This window comes from Bombus affinis, chromosome 13 (genome assembly GCF_024516045.1).
Source record: "Bombus affinis isolate iyBomAffi1 chromosome 13, iyBomAffi1.2, whole genome shotgun sequence".
Lineage (NCBI taxonomy): Eukaryota > Metazoa > Arthropoda > Insecta > Hymenoptera > Apidae > Bombus > Bombus affinis.
Genome location: NC_066356.1, coordinates 9055404 through 9073680, shown reverse-complemented (window position 1 = coordinate 9073680; position 18277 = coordinate 9055404). Strand labels below are relative to the sequence as shown.

The 18277-nt window shown below is 37.3% G+C and overlaps 2 protein-coding genes across 13 annotated transcripts in view; one reads left to right on the top strand and one right to left on the bottom strand.

Moving 5' to 3' along the window:
- The window catches only part of LOC126923547 (R3H domain-containing protein 2-like), a 29463-nt gene extending 18901 nt beyond the window's left edge, over window positions 1–10562 (top strand). For 7 of the 12 annotated variants that reach the window (XM_050737104.1, XM_050737093.1, XM_050737103.1 and 4 more), the window contains 12 exons: window positions 84–357; window positions 438–857; window positions 1167–1773; window positions 1832–2028; window positions 2119–3197; window positions 3277–3430; window positions 3502–3692; window positions 3776–3949; window positions 4026–4188; window positions 4254–4440; window positions 4631–4734; window positions 5623–10562. In XM_050737104.1, the coding sequence (XP_050593061.1) occupies window positions 84–357; window positions 438–857; window positions 1167–1773; window positions 1832–2028; window positions 2119–3197; window positions 3277–3430; window positions 3502–3692; window positions 3776–3949; window positions 4026–4188; window positions 4254–4440; window positions 4631–4734; window positions 5623–5672 (3600 nt within the window). In that variant the 3' untranslated portion in view covers window positions 5673–10562. Of the gene's footprint in view, window positions 1–83; window positions 358–437; window positions 858–1166; window positions 1774–1831; window positions 2029–2118; window positions 3198–3276; window positions 3431–3501; window positions 3693–3775; window positions 3950–4025; window positions 4189–4253; window positions 4441–4630; window positions 4735–4876; window positions 4964–5622 lie in introns of all 12 variants that reach the window. The other 5 variants (XR_007713220.1, XM_050737099.1, XM_050737098.1 and 2 more) reach the window with 5 other exon arrangements.
- Window positions 10563–12926: 2364 nt separating this feature from the next.
- Window positions 12927–18277, bottom strand: part of LOC126923564 (cuticlin-3) — a 68705-nt gene continuing 63354 nt past the window's right edge. Inside the window, exons 7-9 of the mRNA XM_050737146.1 lie at window positions 17300–17462; window positions 16937–17122; window positions 12927–16599 (exon numbers count right to left, since the gene is read on the bottom strand). Of these exons, the coding sequence (XP_050593103.1) occupies window positions 16396–16599; window positions 16937–17122; window positions 17300–17462 (553 nt within the window). The 3' untranslated portion in view covers window positions 12927–16395. The remainder of the gene's footprint in view (window positions 16600–16936; window positions 17123–17299; window positions 17463–18277) is intronic.

The window sequence follows — 18277 nt, the reverse complement described above, 5'->3', positions numbered from 1 at the left end:
AAGATCCCACTATGAAAAGATCCCAGTTTTTAGTTTCTATTTCTGAAGTATACGTGTTAAAACGAGCGTAAAATCCTTTTTAGACGAATACGAAAGTTAAGTTGCTGGTCAGGAGCCATGCTATGAGAGAGTCGACGTCTCCCCCAAGGGAGCCACACAACGGTTCGTCGTCTCCACATAGCCCTCAGTCGGTAGACGGTGAAAAGAAGTTCGTAGGCAACCTGTCGCCAAATTCCACTAACGTGAAGCTTAATAACAACGAGTCAATGTTCAACAGTAATCTTTGCCCGAATCAATCCCCCAAGCAAATGCGTAATACAGCTACTTCACCTACCTGTCGAGCTCCGTCACGAAATGGTAATATTCATTCATTTGAGCTTTTAACAGGACTTTATCGTTACTACAGTAAAGGTAGACAGAGTTTATCTCGATCGCAGGTCAATCTAGTCCCTCCCAAATTCACTCACCAAAGAATAATAACTCTCCAACGAACGGCAATAAGTCGGAGAACCAACGTTCCAAGATGACAGGCTCGCACGTGATTCAAAAATGCAATAATTGCGTAAAGAACAATCAAAATGACCGACCCGGCTTGCTTCAGACGCCTGTGTCTCCGTCGAAGGCTGGGCAGGCGTTGCAACACTCGCCAAAGAGTACCAACCTGGCTCAAAACGCGCAAAACAATCAGCAGAAGATGGAACAACGTAGACCAAACACGTTGAATATTTGCAACAACCAGTGTTCGACGCAGTGCGGCAATACCTTGTCCGTGAGCAGACCTAGCTCGCGGCACAAGCTGAGGCATCAGAATTCCTCTCAGGGTAGCTTTGACAGCGCGTCTCCTTGCCTCTCACGAGGTGCGTGTGTTCCAATTTTTAATATAATGTAACTATTAGAGTGCGGATTATGCAAATTGATATTTATATGAATACAACTAGAGAAATGGGGCCTATGTAGGAAAGATTTGTTACACGTACTAAACATTATAATTTCTTGTATACTGGGTGCACTCTGTATATTTACATCTTCAAAAATCCGCAGTCTAATCGCCATATAGAAACTTAAATTAAGAAAGCAAAGTCAATCCCTTATTGCAGCTGTCCTGCTATTATTATTTCAAGTATTTATTTGATCTTGAGGCGAAATAATCTTTCTTTTCTTCATAGATAGTAGTACGGAATTGTATACGGACAGTACTGGAATAGATCTGGAGCATTTCATCGCGGAAACTATAAATCGTAACCAGAAGGATCGCACGGTGCTATTAAAAATCGAGAAAGATCTGATAGAATTCGCAAAGGACAAGCAGAAAGTCTGTCACAAGTTTCCAAACATGTCCTCTTACAACAGAATGCTAGTGCATCGCGTGGCAGCCTACTTTGGCATGGAACATAACGTAGATCAGTCTGGTTCCAGCGTGATAGTTACCAGAACGAAAAACATGCGAATTCCAAATACTCGTTTTAAGGAACACATCAGAGATGATCTGATTTTGTCTGAAGAACCGCGAAGAAGTATTCTGAAGAGAGATTCTAGCTCGTTCGAGGACAATTTCAATTTTAAATCTCCTGACAGATTATCTGGCGATTATTGCCGACAGAGTAAGAGTTTCGAGGAAAGGGAGGAGGAGTATGAACGTGCCAGACGAAGAATATTTAAAGATAGCAGTGGAGAAAGTAGCGAAGTTACTTCCTGGCCTTACTGGTCTTCTTCAGAAAGTTCTGACGCTTCTGCGAGATATCGTTTGTTACATCCTTCGGATCATACGATGAGGTAAATACTGTAATAATAGTTTTTATTGTGTGTTGTACTTATCTAATGTAACAAGAAGGCTGTGTTGCGTATGTAATAGACAAACGAAGCTCTTGAAAGGGGAATCTTTCGATGGAAGAGAATCCTGTCGAGGTTCCGTATTGAGGCCATCTGTTTCCAAGTCCTTTAGTTTCGGTGGTTACACCAGGGGAATGCTTTCTAGAGGGGACAGTGTTACATCCACTCATAGTGCTGGGGCTCGCCTTATGAAGCAAGGTTCGTGCTCAGTTCTGTACGAATATATCCTTTTTTAAATCCTTCCCTACACGCATAAGTTTTATGGCGTGAAATATGTCTATAAATTAGAGATTAAATCTGTTGCAGACTCAGGTGCTAGTATGTGTTCACGACTAAGTCCTTCGAGTAGCGGCTATAAATCGCAAAGCCAACGCAGCGATGCCACGATATCGCCGTCTCCTTCGCCATCCCCTGTGGCAACCATGACCTGCAGTCATACCCAAGTATCTAGTCAGGATCTCGCTTCTCCGGAATCGAATAATCAAACGGTGATGTGGGCGGTTACCAGTATATCAAGTGTACCGCCGGGTAGCATAATCATAAATCCGCAAACGAATCAGCCGTATACCAATCCAGATGGTTCGATTTACCGTTTCGATCCAGAGAACCCACCAAAATTTTATACTGCTGCATTGCCGCCCGAAAACGAAAGGAATAATATGTCGCCCAGCAAGACTATAGAAGTATCCGAGCCACCCAAAATAACACAAAATAACACAAAGAACGAAAATAAAAAGAGATCGCAGACTAATAAGCAACACAACGGTGGTAACACAACAGCAGTGACTCATGTGACGAACTCGGCGACATCACCGAGTTTACCGTTCACACCGCCACCTCAACAGAATCCAGGATCATTGCAACAACCGCAACAACCGCAACAACAACAACAACAACAACAGCCGCAGCAGCAACAAACTCTAGTCAAATCATCGTCGACAGTGCAAATTTGCAATCACAACCAAACAGCTCAACCATACACGACCTACGTACCTACCTCAGAACCATATAATCAGGGTGTTTATCCACCCTCTGTGGGGCAACAGACTGTGATGATGGCTCCTCATCCGAGTCAAAATCAGGCGAACGTTCAAAACAATGGTCAGGGTGATGTATTTAATCAGAATTCGGTTTACGCGAATTATGCAGTACCTGTGCAACAAGGACCAGTGTCGCAGACAACGGAGATAACGGAATTGTCCGGATATTTTATGGGTATGAGTATCTACGATCAACGCGTGACTGGTGATAACCATTCTACGCCGCCGCACTCTTACCCACAACCGCAACCATCTACAAATCAAGCAGTTCAAAATGTGCAGACGATGCCGCAGAATTACTGGCAACCACCACCCAATTCTGTACCGGTATTTAATTTTACGGCTTTATTATATTTTCTAATATAGCTTTATATTAATTCCTTGCTTTTGTTTTCTTCTTCTGTAGGCACAACAGACGATGTACTTCGTACCTCCGCCTGGTGCACCACTTTCAGTCAGTCAGGGTCCAGGTGATAGACAGCCATTGCATCAACAACAGAGATTTACGACAAATTATTCTTTCAATGCACAAACTATGACTCCTCCGAGCCAATCAAATTGTAAGTGAACTTCTTCAAGATTCTTCTTAATTACGATATGATAATTATTTAATATGTTATTTCTATCTTAGCTAATTACGTGGGTAGTTATCCAGTCCCTTACAATTCAATGCCTGCTGTAACACCAGCACCAGGGGATTACACGTATCAACCATCAGTTCATATGGTACCTACGTATTATCCGCCAGGTCAAACGACGATTCAACCACCACCTGTCATGTACAGAGTGCCAACACCACCAAATACTCCGACTTCTAATCAGGTAGCCATTATTACATATAATTTAAAAATATTATCAGTTAGCTTAAGATCAATCTATAAATCCTATAATCGATTAATTTACAGATGCCTGGAATGCCACTGATGTACGTCAACTCTGGTAGCTATCCGCCACCAACGATGGTATCCAATGGAACATTTGGCCATCAAGTCGGGCACAATGGCACGTCACCTGCACCTCCTGGAACTTATATGACTCCTGCGCTGGTTCCCAATCTCGTTTTTAGACAAAATGTTCCTGTGGGTTTTTTGAGATAGTTATATCGAACGAAATCAGAAAAATTTAATGATGAAGATTGTTCAATTGACATCTTAGGTTGTTGCTGGTGTACGAGCTTCAACGCCAAGTAACTCTCAGAGAACTAGCAGGTCGCCGACTCCAGCACACGAGCTGTTCGGAAGTGGGAGCGGGGACAGAAGCGCACAACCCCAACCACGCTACCCACTGCCAATGTATCAGGGTGTCCATATTGTACAAGGTATAATTTCTGTTACATTATAATCGAGTATTCTTCGTTACTTTATTGATTATTTATTATTATAGGAGATATGAGATTGATGCATCCCGCAGTACCAGCCAATCCACGGTTGCAGTATGCACCAGTACCATCACCACCTGTTGTTCAAGGTTGTCCACGACCGTACCGACCGCCTTCTTATTCGTCGAACACCTCAGGCGCTGGTACGCCAACCTCGTTTGATGGGAGAAATCAGAAAATTCGTAAACAGAGGTAATTTATCAATCTTTATTATTTTATTACGAGTTAATCAATTATTCATAGAGAATGTCGCTGTACTGGTGTCCTGTAAATGTAGGAAGAAGTAGTATACTAATTTTATTATTATATTATTCTAATATCTTCAAAGTATCGAAAATGTGTTAAAATAAAAAGGGAAGCGGTAACACAAATTGCTCGTTAGGTCCAAAGTAGCATCGTTGCCACCAACAGGCGCGCGGCCCAATCTTTATCAGACTCCTTCCATGCCGTCGCTCTCGTCTAACGTTCCGAAAGATATCAGAGAAGGTAAGAACCGATATTATCCATTAATTAGTTAGATGTTCGCTCGGTACGTTGCTTGAAAGTTCTGTTACTTTCTACTTTTGTTTCGCTTATGAAGAATGAAATGTGACACAATTTTTGACACGTTCTTGTATCTCCTTAAAAGCGAAACCTGTGGAAGACAATATGATATAAGGTACAGAACTTCAGTATAAAATACTACAAAAAGAACACACGGTATCTACATTGTAACGTAGGTGCTTTTTCACATGCGTTGATTTCGCTTTGTCGATATTTGTTGTTCGTGTGAAAAGTGTGCCTGGAAAATACTTCCTATTTTAGTGTATCCTGTTGATACGCAAGTCACTGAAGATTATTATATTATATATGAACCTTTTTCAAGGTTGAAAAAAATAGGAAGCATCAATTTTCAGAGCATATATGACTGTAGCACTGTACGCTTACACACTCACGCGCACAGGTTTCTGTAGGAATATTTACTTTTTGCTCATCTATTTACGCAAACATATTGCGTTTGTTGCACAACGAGTTTCTAAGTTTTATTTCATTTCTTTTTTCTTAAATCATTCTCGGACTATATACATAGATTTAAACAAACATATCGTGGTAAATTTTTGATTCAGAAGCGACATGTTTTTAAAATTTCTTCTTTATATTTGTTTTATATTAGCTACAGTTATACGATACATTTGCAATTCATCGCGCGATCTCTATTTTCTCTATACATGGAGGTATGCTTTAGATCAGCTGATATATGTATATGTATATGATATATTAACGACACTCGTTTAACGCAATCCTGATTTGCACAACAACAATTCACTGGCATTGTATCACGAGAATCGATAATGGAAGCCTGCGCTGCTCTCAGAAATAATCTTTTAATTTCAGGGACTGTGAAGGTGACAATCACCCGCCGAAACCAACTGGTACAATATTAAGTACCCGGGCCAATTTTGGAAGAGGATCAGTGCTGAACGTAAAGAAAAAGACAATTATATCGTTACAGGCTAATTGAGAAAAACCGAATGAGCAGCTCGTGGTTTACCGCTATGCATACATGATTCTTATTATTAATATTAATAATACTTTTAATTAAATATTTAAGAGAAAAGAAATATAAAAAGCACACACTACTAGAATATAAAAATTCACCTATTACAAAAATCGAAAAAGGAACAAACAAGATTGAAAATCACCCCTAAGATAAAAATGAAAATGTTATACATCTCTTTTGATAAAATGCGGTGACCGATGAAACTAACATAAAATAAAGAAGAAGGAAAAGGAAGACATTGAAATTCGTTCATACCGATCATATAATAAAAATCTGAATTATCAGAATATTCAATGGAGAGAAATGAAGCAGAGGAAAATGTATTGAGTGCATAAAGGAAGGATAATCTGTGCGTTGTTCTTTGGCGTAGGGCACGATAGACCCAGTGGTACACACCGAACAGAGTTACTGAACAGAATTTTAACTATTACAATTATTATATATTATATATACAGTATATTATATTATATCTGGAGATATTTTAATCGCGGTTTTACAGATACTATATGAATGTGAGATTTACTTTTAAGAGAAGGTACTTTTAAAATGAACACAGATATATACGCATGGATTGCCTGGCCCGGTCTACGGATCAGTCTCGACCGGCTAGGAAATCCTCATTATAAATAACGATAAAACTAATGTACGAGTATTATATAATACACGTTACTGAGTACGTTTACAGTAGCAACCGCAAACGCTGTCCAGTCAGAATCTCTGGATCGGCTCTACGTTCTTTCAGGAATGATCATTGCTCATTGATTCTTCTGTGTACTGCCACCAAAGAGTTGCGTTAATCTTAAAAAAAAAAAGACAAAAAGGAAAAAGTAAAAAAAAAGAGAAGGGGAAAGAAGTAGGAAGAACAGAACAGAACAGAACAAAAATATTGCTGCCAGTTGTGACTCGCGGATAGGAATGAAATTATTTGCTACCTCAATTTTATATCGAAAAGATTTTTCACGTTATCGGCCTTTTATGGAGTTGTGAATTCTTCCAAGAAAGCTTTCAATTCTTTTCATTCGAAGACGAGAGTAACCATAATTTCATCGAATATTTAATGATACTTGCAACGTGATTTATTGTACATAAGTATTGCGTAAACGAAATGTTTCATCAGGGAGATAAACGCGATTTATATTCGAAAGGTTCCCTCTGGCATAATAATCGTCTCCCTGATATCTTGCATTCTAAGATTCGCTAACGCTTCTGATCTCTGACGATTACTTTAGTACAAGTTAATGTATCGCTCGAGGAGAAAATGTAAACGTATTCAGTACATGGATCTATATACCTAGTTCGACACAAGTAGTTAAGTAGCGCGAAACCATCACAGCTTAGTGTCACGAAAAAGAACCTGTCTCACATACGTCTTTAAAAGAAAGTCATTCTTTCTCTTTTTCCGTTGATCGTCCGTAAATAGGGAATTGATGTAAGGTTTTAGCCGATACGAGACGCGCACGTTTAACGACAATTCTGTATTATTTTGTAAGGTTTCCTCGCGAGGGGAATGAACATGAAAACGCGACAGACGCTCCACACAGTAACTATGATTCGTCTTCCAGGCTTCACAGCACGCTTCTGAATCCTATAGATATCCGAACTACGTAATTAGATATACTTTTCACGCCCGATTCTACGAAGAAGTAATATGTAATTAGTTTGGCAGCGGTGATGGTGACGCGTGATCGTCGTAATTAATAATGTCTCCGTCTGTGAAAAAATTCATCTGCGGATCAACGTAGACGATCTTCATATCACAATTAATATTCATTTTTAGTTAATCGATCTACTATCAATAACAATGCTAAATCTAAGTTCAATATTTCAAATATCATTTCTATTAAGTTTTTAATAAGGCGTGTACGTTGCTCCGCATGAGAAATACCAAGTGGAATCCATCCAGAAGCTTCGCTTACGGTGATTGTACTTCAGGACGTAGGTGAAGGGTGTGCCTATCTTTTTATGTGATTTAATTGAAAAAAAATGCGCGCACCGCGACCTTTTATCTACCCTATGCCAAGCGACGCGAAAGAGAGGCACTACTTTCTTCATAAGAAAGCGTGATAAATTTATCTAAAGATCTCTAGATTTAAAAAGAACAGAAAGAAAAAAAAAAGTAAAAAAGAGGGAGAAAGTGAGAGTGGAAACGAGAGAGACCTGAGCAGAATAAATATTAGACGGATTAAAACTATTCAAATGATTCAATTATAAAGAGATGGGCGCACAACAAAGTAGTGTTTAACCGTACCTAAAGTCGTCGTAGTGGTTAATGAAGATAATTGTACCTATAACAAAAAACAACAAAAAAAAAGAAAAACAGTTCACGAATCTCTCTAAAACATAATTAACAAAAAGAAGGAAAGGAAAAATGTGAAACAGGATTATAATATCGATTATCGAGAGAAACCGCTTGCAAGTGACGTTCACCATTTTATTCGCCACATTGGAATTCATTATTTTCAAATGTTATTCAGTCTACGTAATTTTATGATATTTTTATAATCAATTACGAGAACAAGATGCGAGAATACGATTAAAGGAAAAGAAGTGCATAATGTGTATAATAATATAATTTATGGTCGAGCGTTATTTGCAGGCAGTCGCGCTTACGTCGTGCAACCGGAGCAGCTGAACCAAAGTCATGATTGTAATTGCATAGTCACATTTATTTATTTTTCATTTCGCTCGCATGCGCTTTTATCAGAATACTCGATGCATCTGCTGTAGCACCACGCTCGTGATTCGTTCCGCTTAACACGTTCTGCAGGAACGTTTTCTTTCGGTGCATTCTTATTTTATAATAAATTGCTTTATTTAATATACATATGTGTTATAAGTTGTGGAAGAAAGAGTTGAGAGTCTAGAGATGTGATCAGCAGGTGTATCGAGCACTGTTCACAAGTGATTTCGTAAGTTCGCCTGGGCTATTGTAGAAATGCAAGAGGATAAAAACAGAGGAACGAAGAAGAAACGAGAGAATCGACGAAATCATTCGTTTATCGGATGATGGGCTCAATGGATATTAAAAACTATGTACGATCGACGAAGAGAACGGGTGATAAAGTCATTGTAACCTCACGTTCGTTTCCTACTATTTTTGTATGCAACATAAAAAAAAAGGAGATTGACGATAGCGAAAGAATTAAGAAAAAGAATAAAATGAAGAATTCGTGTGTGAGAGAGTGGGAGAGGATGAACGATGAAGGGTGAAGAGAATATGAAACAAAAAACAAACAAATTGAAAATGAGAATGAGTACGAAAGAATGAGCATATGAAAGTTTTTCGAAGCTTTTTCGTTTGGAGATCCTCGCATCTTCCTGATCACCTTCCGTTGATTGCGTCGCCACGTCGAAGACTCATTAGCCTTTAAGTGTAACCGGGTGCCTGAAAATTGATTAATTTCTGCGCCACGATTAGCTGATCCCAATAAAATACCGGCACGCGGCTAAAGTTTTTCCGCCATGTGAGGAGTGTAATCGAACTCTTTCAATTGTTATCCGTACTCCACGAGAAGCGATAGGAACTTTCTATTTTTGAGAAAAGAAGAGTAAATTAGTTGATTAATTTTACGGCTAAAACGCCACACAAGTTAGCTTTTCATTTTGTAATCTCGCAAAGAAGTTCTGGCAACTTCATCCTACCGCTTCTTGTGCGTCGCATCTGCAAATAGCGCGTTAGATTGGAGATCGGCGATCCTTTGATTTGATTTTCTCTTATCGTTCTTTATCGTTTCCTTCATCGAACACTGTGCGGGACGCAGAATAAAGAGCAGACGACGATTCGTTCGTTGCTGATCTTTTTCGATGCTAGCTGGCGTGAACTCTATGTCCCACATCAAAAAAGAAAAATCGTTATCTTGCAAGATCGTTTTTCACGATTAGTGAGTATGGAATGCGATGTCCCATGGTGAATACATCTGAAATGTCGATTGATCTTGACTGCGAATATAAATGCTACAAACAAGGTTCGGGCGAGCTACACTTGCGTATTCGTATTCTTTCCAGATCACACCTGATTGTTTCTTTTACGTTCGACATATCACGTGGAACAAGAGTAAACGATGGCTGTGCCTTTATGCTTAATATTATAATTTAGAGTTTTCATTTGGACTGAGATTTCTGTACAGGATATCTTCAGATCGTTTCTTGTCCTGTGAAGAAGTTGAATGTTAATATTTATGTATTAAGAAATAAGAAGATGATTCAAATGTATTCACTGATAACATTGGGCTAAACACTGTGTCAAGATGATGTTAACTCTTTGAGTCTCAGAGAGAGTAAACTTTCTTTGAAATGTTTGGTCCTTTTTTGTATGGAAAATTTTATGATTTGCGTTAATTTTGTGGAAAAAGAGTTTCCATATTTTGTATATAATTTTAAAGAAATGTATGTGTAAAAGGCATATGTAGGATATATATAGGCTGGTCCTCAAAGAGTTACATAGGGAAAAGATGATTGAAGAAAAACGTGAGTGAGTGTGTGTGGGAAGAAAAGAGGAAAAACAAAAGAAAATCTACGACGAATCGAAGAATTCGTATGCATATGCATCACGAAGGTGACCGAGAAGGTGAATGAAATTAGGAATCGTATGGTGGAAACAAAAGAGCTATACTACCAACCCAAAGATGCACAACATCATAGAGAGCCGGACAATTTGATAGAACTCATGTCAGTCTAATTATATTTCTTGTTATATTATATACATATATATATCATATTTTCCAAAAACGAATTATATATAATTCAATAAAAAAGAAGACACTCTCGTTTGATACTTTGCGAGATTTTTTAATCATTCCTATCATTTAATATTCGTTTTATTTCCGTTACCTGTCAAGTCATACAAAAAATTTTATCATTTCATTAAATAAATTTGACTTCTTTCAACGGTTTTTGACGACTACCAATAAGTAGCTTCTCGAGTTCGTTTTTGGTATACTTTTCATTATTTTTAGTAATAAATTTCTTCAAGTAGATTATATTTGAGTTCCCTGAAGTCTTTATTCAGTTTCTCATAATTGAAACAGTTTTATAAAAGTTTGAATAAAATATTACATCAGGTGAATGACATTTAATATTTTTGTTAAGGTTACAGCAGTAAGGATTGAATAAGCGTCATATTCTGTTTTTCAACAAGTCAATTAATATTATCGTCAGAAGTAATTGTCCTGTTAATGGTATATATATTTGAAACAAGTTTTTAACGAATTATAAAATTCTGTACAAAAATAAATTTGGAGAAAGAACAGTATCGGGGTACTAATAGAACATAATACGTAATTGAGTTATTTGCGTTCTGTGGTAGCTATATGAACTAAAATTTGAAATTACACCATTTCGCGCGGTGTCATATTGGAAGGTGGAAGCAATTACAGAGTTCGTCAAAAATTTAATATACAACGACGTGTTATTGCTTCAAAATTATGAGAATCCAAATTTGTATCAATTGTTATCAACATTTAACATATATATTAATATAATAACAGTTATTAACATATTGCGGACAGATCACGACAATTCTTATGTTTGTTCGAATGTTTGAGGCTGATGACAAAAATTCTCGTGTTTTCATCGTTGTCGTTTAAAAAGAAAATATCTAATTATACTCTGGGTACAGCTAGTATTAAAAAGAAATGGTTCGCAGTATATTAATTTACAGTGATTTGTCATATTTCCATGTAAACAGAGAGACGGAAATTTTCAGGAGAATTCGAATAGCATCCGGGCGCTGATAGAACGTGATACGTTCCTGAAGCAATCGCACTCTGATGGTGAATTTTGAAACTAAGATTTGAAATCACCTCATTTCACGCGACGTCAGGTTGGGAAGAGGAAGCAACTGCCGGCAGCTCGTTGTAAATGTGAAAAATTTAACATACATCAGAATATTGGTTTAGAATGGTAAGAATCTTCATTTTGTTTTAAACTCATAATCCAATACAATTTATAGCGATTTATTGTTTTTCGATGTGAATAGACGGTTATTAATTCTCAATCGAGGCACATCACGTATTATTGAAATGAAATTCTATTTCTTTTCACTTCCCTTTATTTCTCTTGATAATATTTTCCTACATTGTTATAATATTTTTTATAGTATAATATTTTCTTTTTTACTTTTTTTACTTTTGCTTCATACATCAAACTATGATAATTAACGAAACATATTTCGATAATTGTTCGATTTTATTTGCTTTTATTTTAATATCGACATTTTCGCGAATTTTCTATAATGACATTGACATTTCGCGTTTTTTCCAATAATTCCTATTATTTGAACGTGCTTTGCGCATCGCGTCATTTATCTATTGCGCAGATACGTTAAACTGACAACAAAGTACGCCATATTTGATTAGTAAAAGGTACATTTGAAACTCTAATAACTGACATTTAAAGATATAATTTCTTCAAATTGGGTGCATTGTGGAATACTCATAGATACTTCATAAAATATTTTATAATAATAATATTTTAACTGTATGAATAATAATTAGTTCATAGTTTTGAGAAAGCAGTATTTTCATAAATAAACACTCGATAGGAAGGAGAAGAAAACTATTACTTTGCTTCTTTTCTCTGCTCCCTAATAAAGTTTTCTTTCAGAGAATTTTTATCACCGCAGTGTTTGCTCGTTATACCATTTTTAATATTCTTTAGAGCACCATCAGCTCTCATTAAATTTAATTATAATCGCACGCGAAATTTGAATCGGTGTGTTCGTCGATTGTTACTTAAAGGGACGCGTTAATAGTCCTATTACTTTTCCTTTCTTTCTCTTTACATCCAATAGTGTCGCAGGTGTCGCAAGAGGATAAAGAGGATAGGGATACAAGTATAGATCTTTATCTCGTCATTGTTTCAGTGAAGTATTATGTTTAAGAATCGAAGAGGTTATCGTTATATTTCTTGAGGTTTACTTTACAATATAATAAATTCTACATTTAAGTCTGTGTTAGGATATTCGTTTTGCAATTGCAAGGTATCATCCCCTGTATCATAATTTCACGGTAAAATTATATTTTACCTCCACCTATGACTAATGTTGTGACTCCCCTCTATGAGTCGCTAAAAAACTGACAGGATAAATTTTATTAGCGAAATCGGAATGTTTCCCCGTGGTATTGATCAACTACGTTCGTTTATGGTTACAAGATTTATTACGTTTTCGTTATTTACAGAAGTTCGTTGTAAGTTTTGGACAAGGGTCCAGAGAAACATTGCAGGACCTAGTGAAGAATCGCGTATCCTTACAAAAAGAACTCTATACAGGCAGTTTTTATCCCCAATGTCGCTATGAACCAATGCCACGAATACGACGAAACGATAACGCTCGTTTGTTATACCATTCGTCGATTGCTTTCGATCCACGACGTTCTTTAACACTACCGATCGCTCGAAATTATTGCACTTTGTAACACATTTGTAAAACATCGCGACGAAGAATTTTCGATTACTTTTTCATAAACGTTAAATATCTCGCAAGTAAGAACGTCGTATCTCTTAGATTTTATACAGCTTAGGTAGGTCGCAGTATTTTTGGATGAATTTTTGTCGGTTGTCGTGCTACATATTCGTGGTATTCTAGACGAGGCTAGCCATACTTTAATCTTTTAGCTATACTTTCATATGATAGTAAATTTTCACTTTCCGTCGTTTAACATAATTTTACGATAAAAATTCTTATTGTACGATGTTCCTGACCAAACTGAAGTTTATGAGCGATCGTAGGTGTACAGAGACAATCGTCGGAACAAGCGGTTCCATGTAAAGCGAATTAACATTTTTATACTTTTTTTTCTGTCCGTTTTCTTAATTTCTTGCGTATAGCTTATAGGTTACGAGTGTTACGTTTGCGTGTCCATTCTTTCTTTTCTTTCCCTCTGTTCTCTTTAAATGTAAATTTTACGATCTGTACCCACCACCACGTTGGACCCATTTACGCGACCGCGTAACTCTGTTTTTTTTCCTCACAAATTAAAAACTAAGAAGAAAAGAACGCGACTAATAAAACGGCCATACCCTCGCTTCTTTTTCGATTCTTTTTCTTCCACAAAGAGTCACTAGATTCTCTACGACGAGATACGCTTGTCCATCAATTAGCTTTTGGTCGTAAAAGAATCGAAGAAAAGACGAAGCAATTATACAAGGTACTTCCGATTTGAACGTAAATTACGTCATTCGTTAATAGATATTTTATCCTTATTTATTGTCTAGGTAACAGTCGGAAGTATCCCGTAAAAGAGGGTATCGTTATCGGAGCAGCACCTCGATTCAATGGAAACTAGTTTACGTTTAAGCGTTATAATGGATTATGCACTCGTTTATTGCCACGCTCATGCGGATGTCCCGTGGTCATGGACACGAGGAGACGTTCCACTGGTTTATACGCTACCATTCAAAAGTATCTGGACATTTACTTATATTTGACAAGATTCATTATAAAATTACGATAAATAAATTTTATGTTAGGTTGATACGCATTAAATGTCTTTCCAAATAGCTCTAGCTGTGCATATTTTCTTTACATGATTAATAAACATCATACTATTTAATCAGAGTAATTCACATACGATTCGATAGCTGTGAAAGAAGTTTACCAAATATTGGAACAATTAATACTCCAATATCGATAGTATATAAATAATTTTAAATATCGCAAATGTAAATGAAAAAATATTGTAATAATTTCTAATGCCGTCTCTAATTATTACTTTGCTATTAGCCAGTTTGTGAAATTTGTTGCAATTCTTATATTGTTGCTACGAATCGACTAAAGTATCCAGATACTTATGAACGATAGCGTATCTCCTTCTTCTAACACCTTTTTAATCTTTGGTGTGTACAGGACGATGTAGCGTGATTCTTTTCTCCTCGTTCTCGCGGCAACGGGACTTAATCTCACGAAACACCGTAGCACATAGTCGGAAGCACGTAATAACCGATGCATCCCATACAAGTTTGCCGAGTTGCCCGTTCGAAGCAGCCTCGATTCGTTCGAATGCACAGAAACTTGTCTGTAATCGATTAGCCAGCAGCTGGTTAAGTGCTCGTGATTTGTTTATTGCTTGTCACGAGGAAATTATATTCGTTAAGATCATAGTCGAAGATTCTGTAAAGGAAGCAAACTGGTAACTAGAGTGTGGATCTTTATGCATTTATGAGGAGCTTGAAAGCGAAGAAATGGGTGAACTACTTGTTCATAATTGATAAGACCATATAAACGAAGTTCTAATTGTACTTATAAAGAAGTAAGATAAATGGACTACTCCTTGACTCGATACGTTTTACATGAAAGTAAAAACACTTAATCCATAATATTTAGCAAATGAAAATTCTCTCCTTGGCTTTTATTTCTTTTAGCGAAAGATAAATTTGCATAAAAATCCACAGTCTATTGGTAACTGATGGAACAAACTTAGAATTTGAAAATTTAAGTGACCGAGTTTCAGGAGTCAGGGGTTATCCCTTCGCCACAAAATTTGGGAAAAAGAAGAAGGAATAAAAAGACCGTGGCTATAAATATTGAGAAAGAATCGTCATAGATGCGGATAAGAAATATGCAATACTTGGCTAGGAAATCGGGATAGGAGGAAAAGAAGGACGGTAGTTAAAAATCACTGGGGCGTTTGATTCGCTTGAGAAGTATCTCTGGCGACTTCACCTTAAACGCTAGAGTGAGTCGTTCTGCGCTGATGATTAAGTTAAATTGCCAGGATAATGGAGACAGAGAGAATATTCATATGGTGCGCCTTCTGTTTTTAGTGCGGCTGCTAGGTTAGCTAGGACAGCGTATACCGGACTAGTATACAATATGTATATAATATAATATAATATAATATAATATAATATAATATAATATAATAATAAAAATAATAATAATAATAATATAACGTATATATTAAAGTTAATCCTAAGGATTTCGTGTCGATTCGTCTCAAGTTGTCTCTGGCTAGGCTAGGATTTCTCTAAAACTGCTCAGGTTCTAACACGTGCTTCTTATGAACAATTTTACAATTGGGGAAATTTCGAGAGGGCAGTTGTTGGGACGAGTTATCAAACGGATGGCAAGAAACGTATCTGAATAAAATACACAGGAATTTCTTGAGGTACACCGCCCTAATAGTTTGAACAAATTGAACCTTACTGTACTTCTCTTGAAGGTTTTAGGCAGTTTCCAAATTCCTTTCCGAAATTCATAAACGAAGTTAGAGAGGAAATTATTAAGAAAAAATTTGGAGTTTTCATTTTGTATCGTAAGTATCCAAAGAAGATTCTTAGAGTTAAACTTTTACTTTTAAACATTTTTAAGGTGGTGCACCCTCTCTTAATCGAGCACATTCGACCACGTGTTCGGACCTATAGGGTTCTGAGCTATTTCTTCAAAGAAGCAACAATAGCATCGGCAGTTGAGCAAAATCTCGTTTAATCCATCTAAATTCTCTACACCTCGATGCACCGAGGCTGACGTAGAACCGATATAATTGGAAAAATTTCCATCTCGACATTAGTATCGATTGGCCGCTCGTTTCACTACCATATAGCTAAAGTTTTTCATTCTTTCATTCGAATCACCTCGTTTGTTCGAGGATATCGAGGTTCGGATGAACTTAGCTGCTGTGACTATATGCGGTGTTCGTGTAAGGTCCGCTGTAGATGGACGAGCCCGTCGTCGAGATGCTCTTGTGTCGTCTCTTGGCCAGCAGCGCTAGAATGGCCGCGACTACCACCAGCATGAGGATCAGACCCGCGATCGCGATGCCGATGGCGAAGCTCCTCTGCGAAATGCAGATGTTGTCGGGATCGTCGATAGTCTGCAAATTATACAAGCCGAGTCCCTCAGGATCAGAAAATGTATAAACGTTTGTCTTCTTCGATTCGAAGTCAAATATTCGGAAACTTCTTCTAAATTTTCTACAAACTAACATTTGTACTATTACGCGTTTCATTGAATCTATCGCGTTTTGATTTCAATTTTTTAGCAGATTCCTCTGAATATCCTGTCTAATGTATTAAAAATTGCTTCACTGTGTTTTCCTTGATAATTTATATTTTCGTCTTACACGTCTTACGAACGAAAGCTACAAAGTTACGTATGTTTCAGAATTTTACCAGGAAATGGTAACGGACAGGAATATCAATGCGACTAACCCTTTCTCTGAAGACGTCGTCGGTAAAGTCTGACTTGGAGCCAACGTCCGAGGCTTCGTTCACGTATAGTCCGCTATAAACTTCGATGGTAGCTGGCGTTCCTCCGTCCAGGCCTTCGACACCTTTCACTGTATTGTCGTCGGCAGTGTCCCTGCGTCGTCTGGATACCAAATTACACGCCGGTGGCTGCAACAGTGGAATATTGATGATTTCTTTTGGATTTTCTCCAAATGATTCTTCGTAGGATCTTCTTCCTACCCAACTTGTTATAATTACGTAGTTCTTCCCAATCTTTCTAAACGATCTTTCAACAACTACGAGAAAGAGAATTTCTATGAAGAAGGAAGGTAGAATTTTGATTACCGTGTTGCTGCATCCTCCACCGTGTTTTACACATAGTCTGACGTTGCATTGATAGTAGACACTGGCTGTATAGGGGAATTTATGCGCCTGGAAGTTCACCCTTGCCTCCGTCTTATCTTCGTTATACGTGAATTGTCCCATGATCTCACCGTCGACTGGGCAACTGTAATAACAACACAGTTTTTGCTAAATCCGAAAATGCTTTTAATTACAATAACTGATGATTATATAAACTTAGTCTGTCAAGTATCGCGGATTTGATTGTTTAAACTGAGAATATTATAGTCTTAAAAAGGAGGGAACATTATGCCGAGAAGAACGAATCAAATCGAAAAGTGTTTTCTGGTAATAAACCTCAGAAAAACGGGTCTTGCATCAGAACTTTGAAATTATATGAATAATTTGCTATCAGAAATGTCTAACATATACTTTTCTCTCCTTATATAATCTTCGCAGAGGCTGTTCTTTCGAGATCGATCAATAAGAAAATAGAAGGCGAATACTAGGAATATTCTGCAATTGCACGAACAAATCAAGAGGGAAAGTGTGCGTGCAACCTGTTGGTTGGATCAGCTGATTTGCTTATGAAAAGAAGTCAGTGAACCGGCCCGCTTTATACCCTGAATTCCGACCCTTGAATAATTCATACGACGCTCTGACGCGAACAATTTATTTGTACCGGTCGAAGAATTATTCTTACGTCCGCTAACCTGTCTATTATTAAACGTCTCCGCGGATGGAATAAATATGAAAAACGAAGTAAAATGGAAGAGAGAATTTTTGTTTCGTTTGATTCATCGATGGGTAAATGTGAACCGTTGGGCAAAGATATATTAGTCACCGTTTCTTTTCAATGTTCAGCATCCAAAGGAAGTTGATTTAGTTCGTCATTTTATAACAAAGAACTACAGTTATTGAAGACTGAAGTGCATACTCATAAGAATCTATACATTCGATCTTTCTGATGAATTAAACATC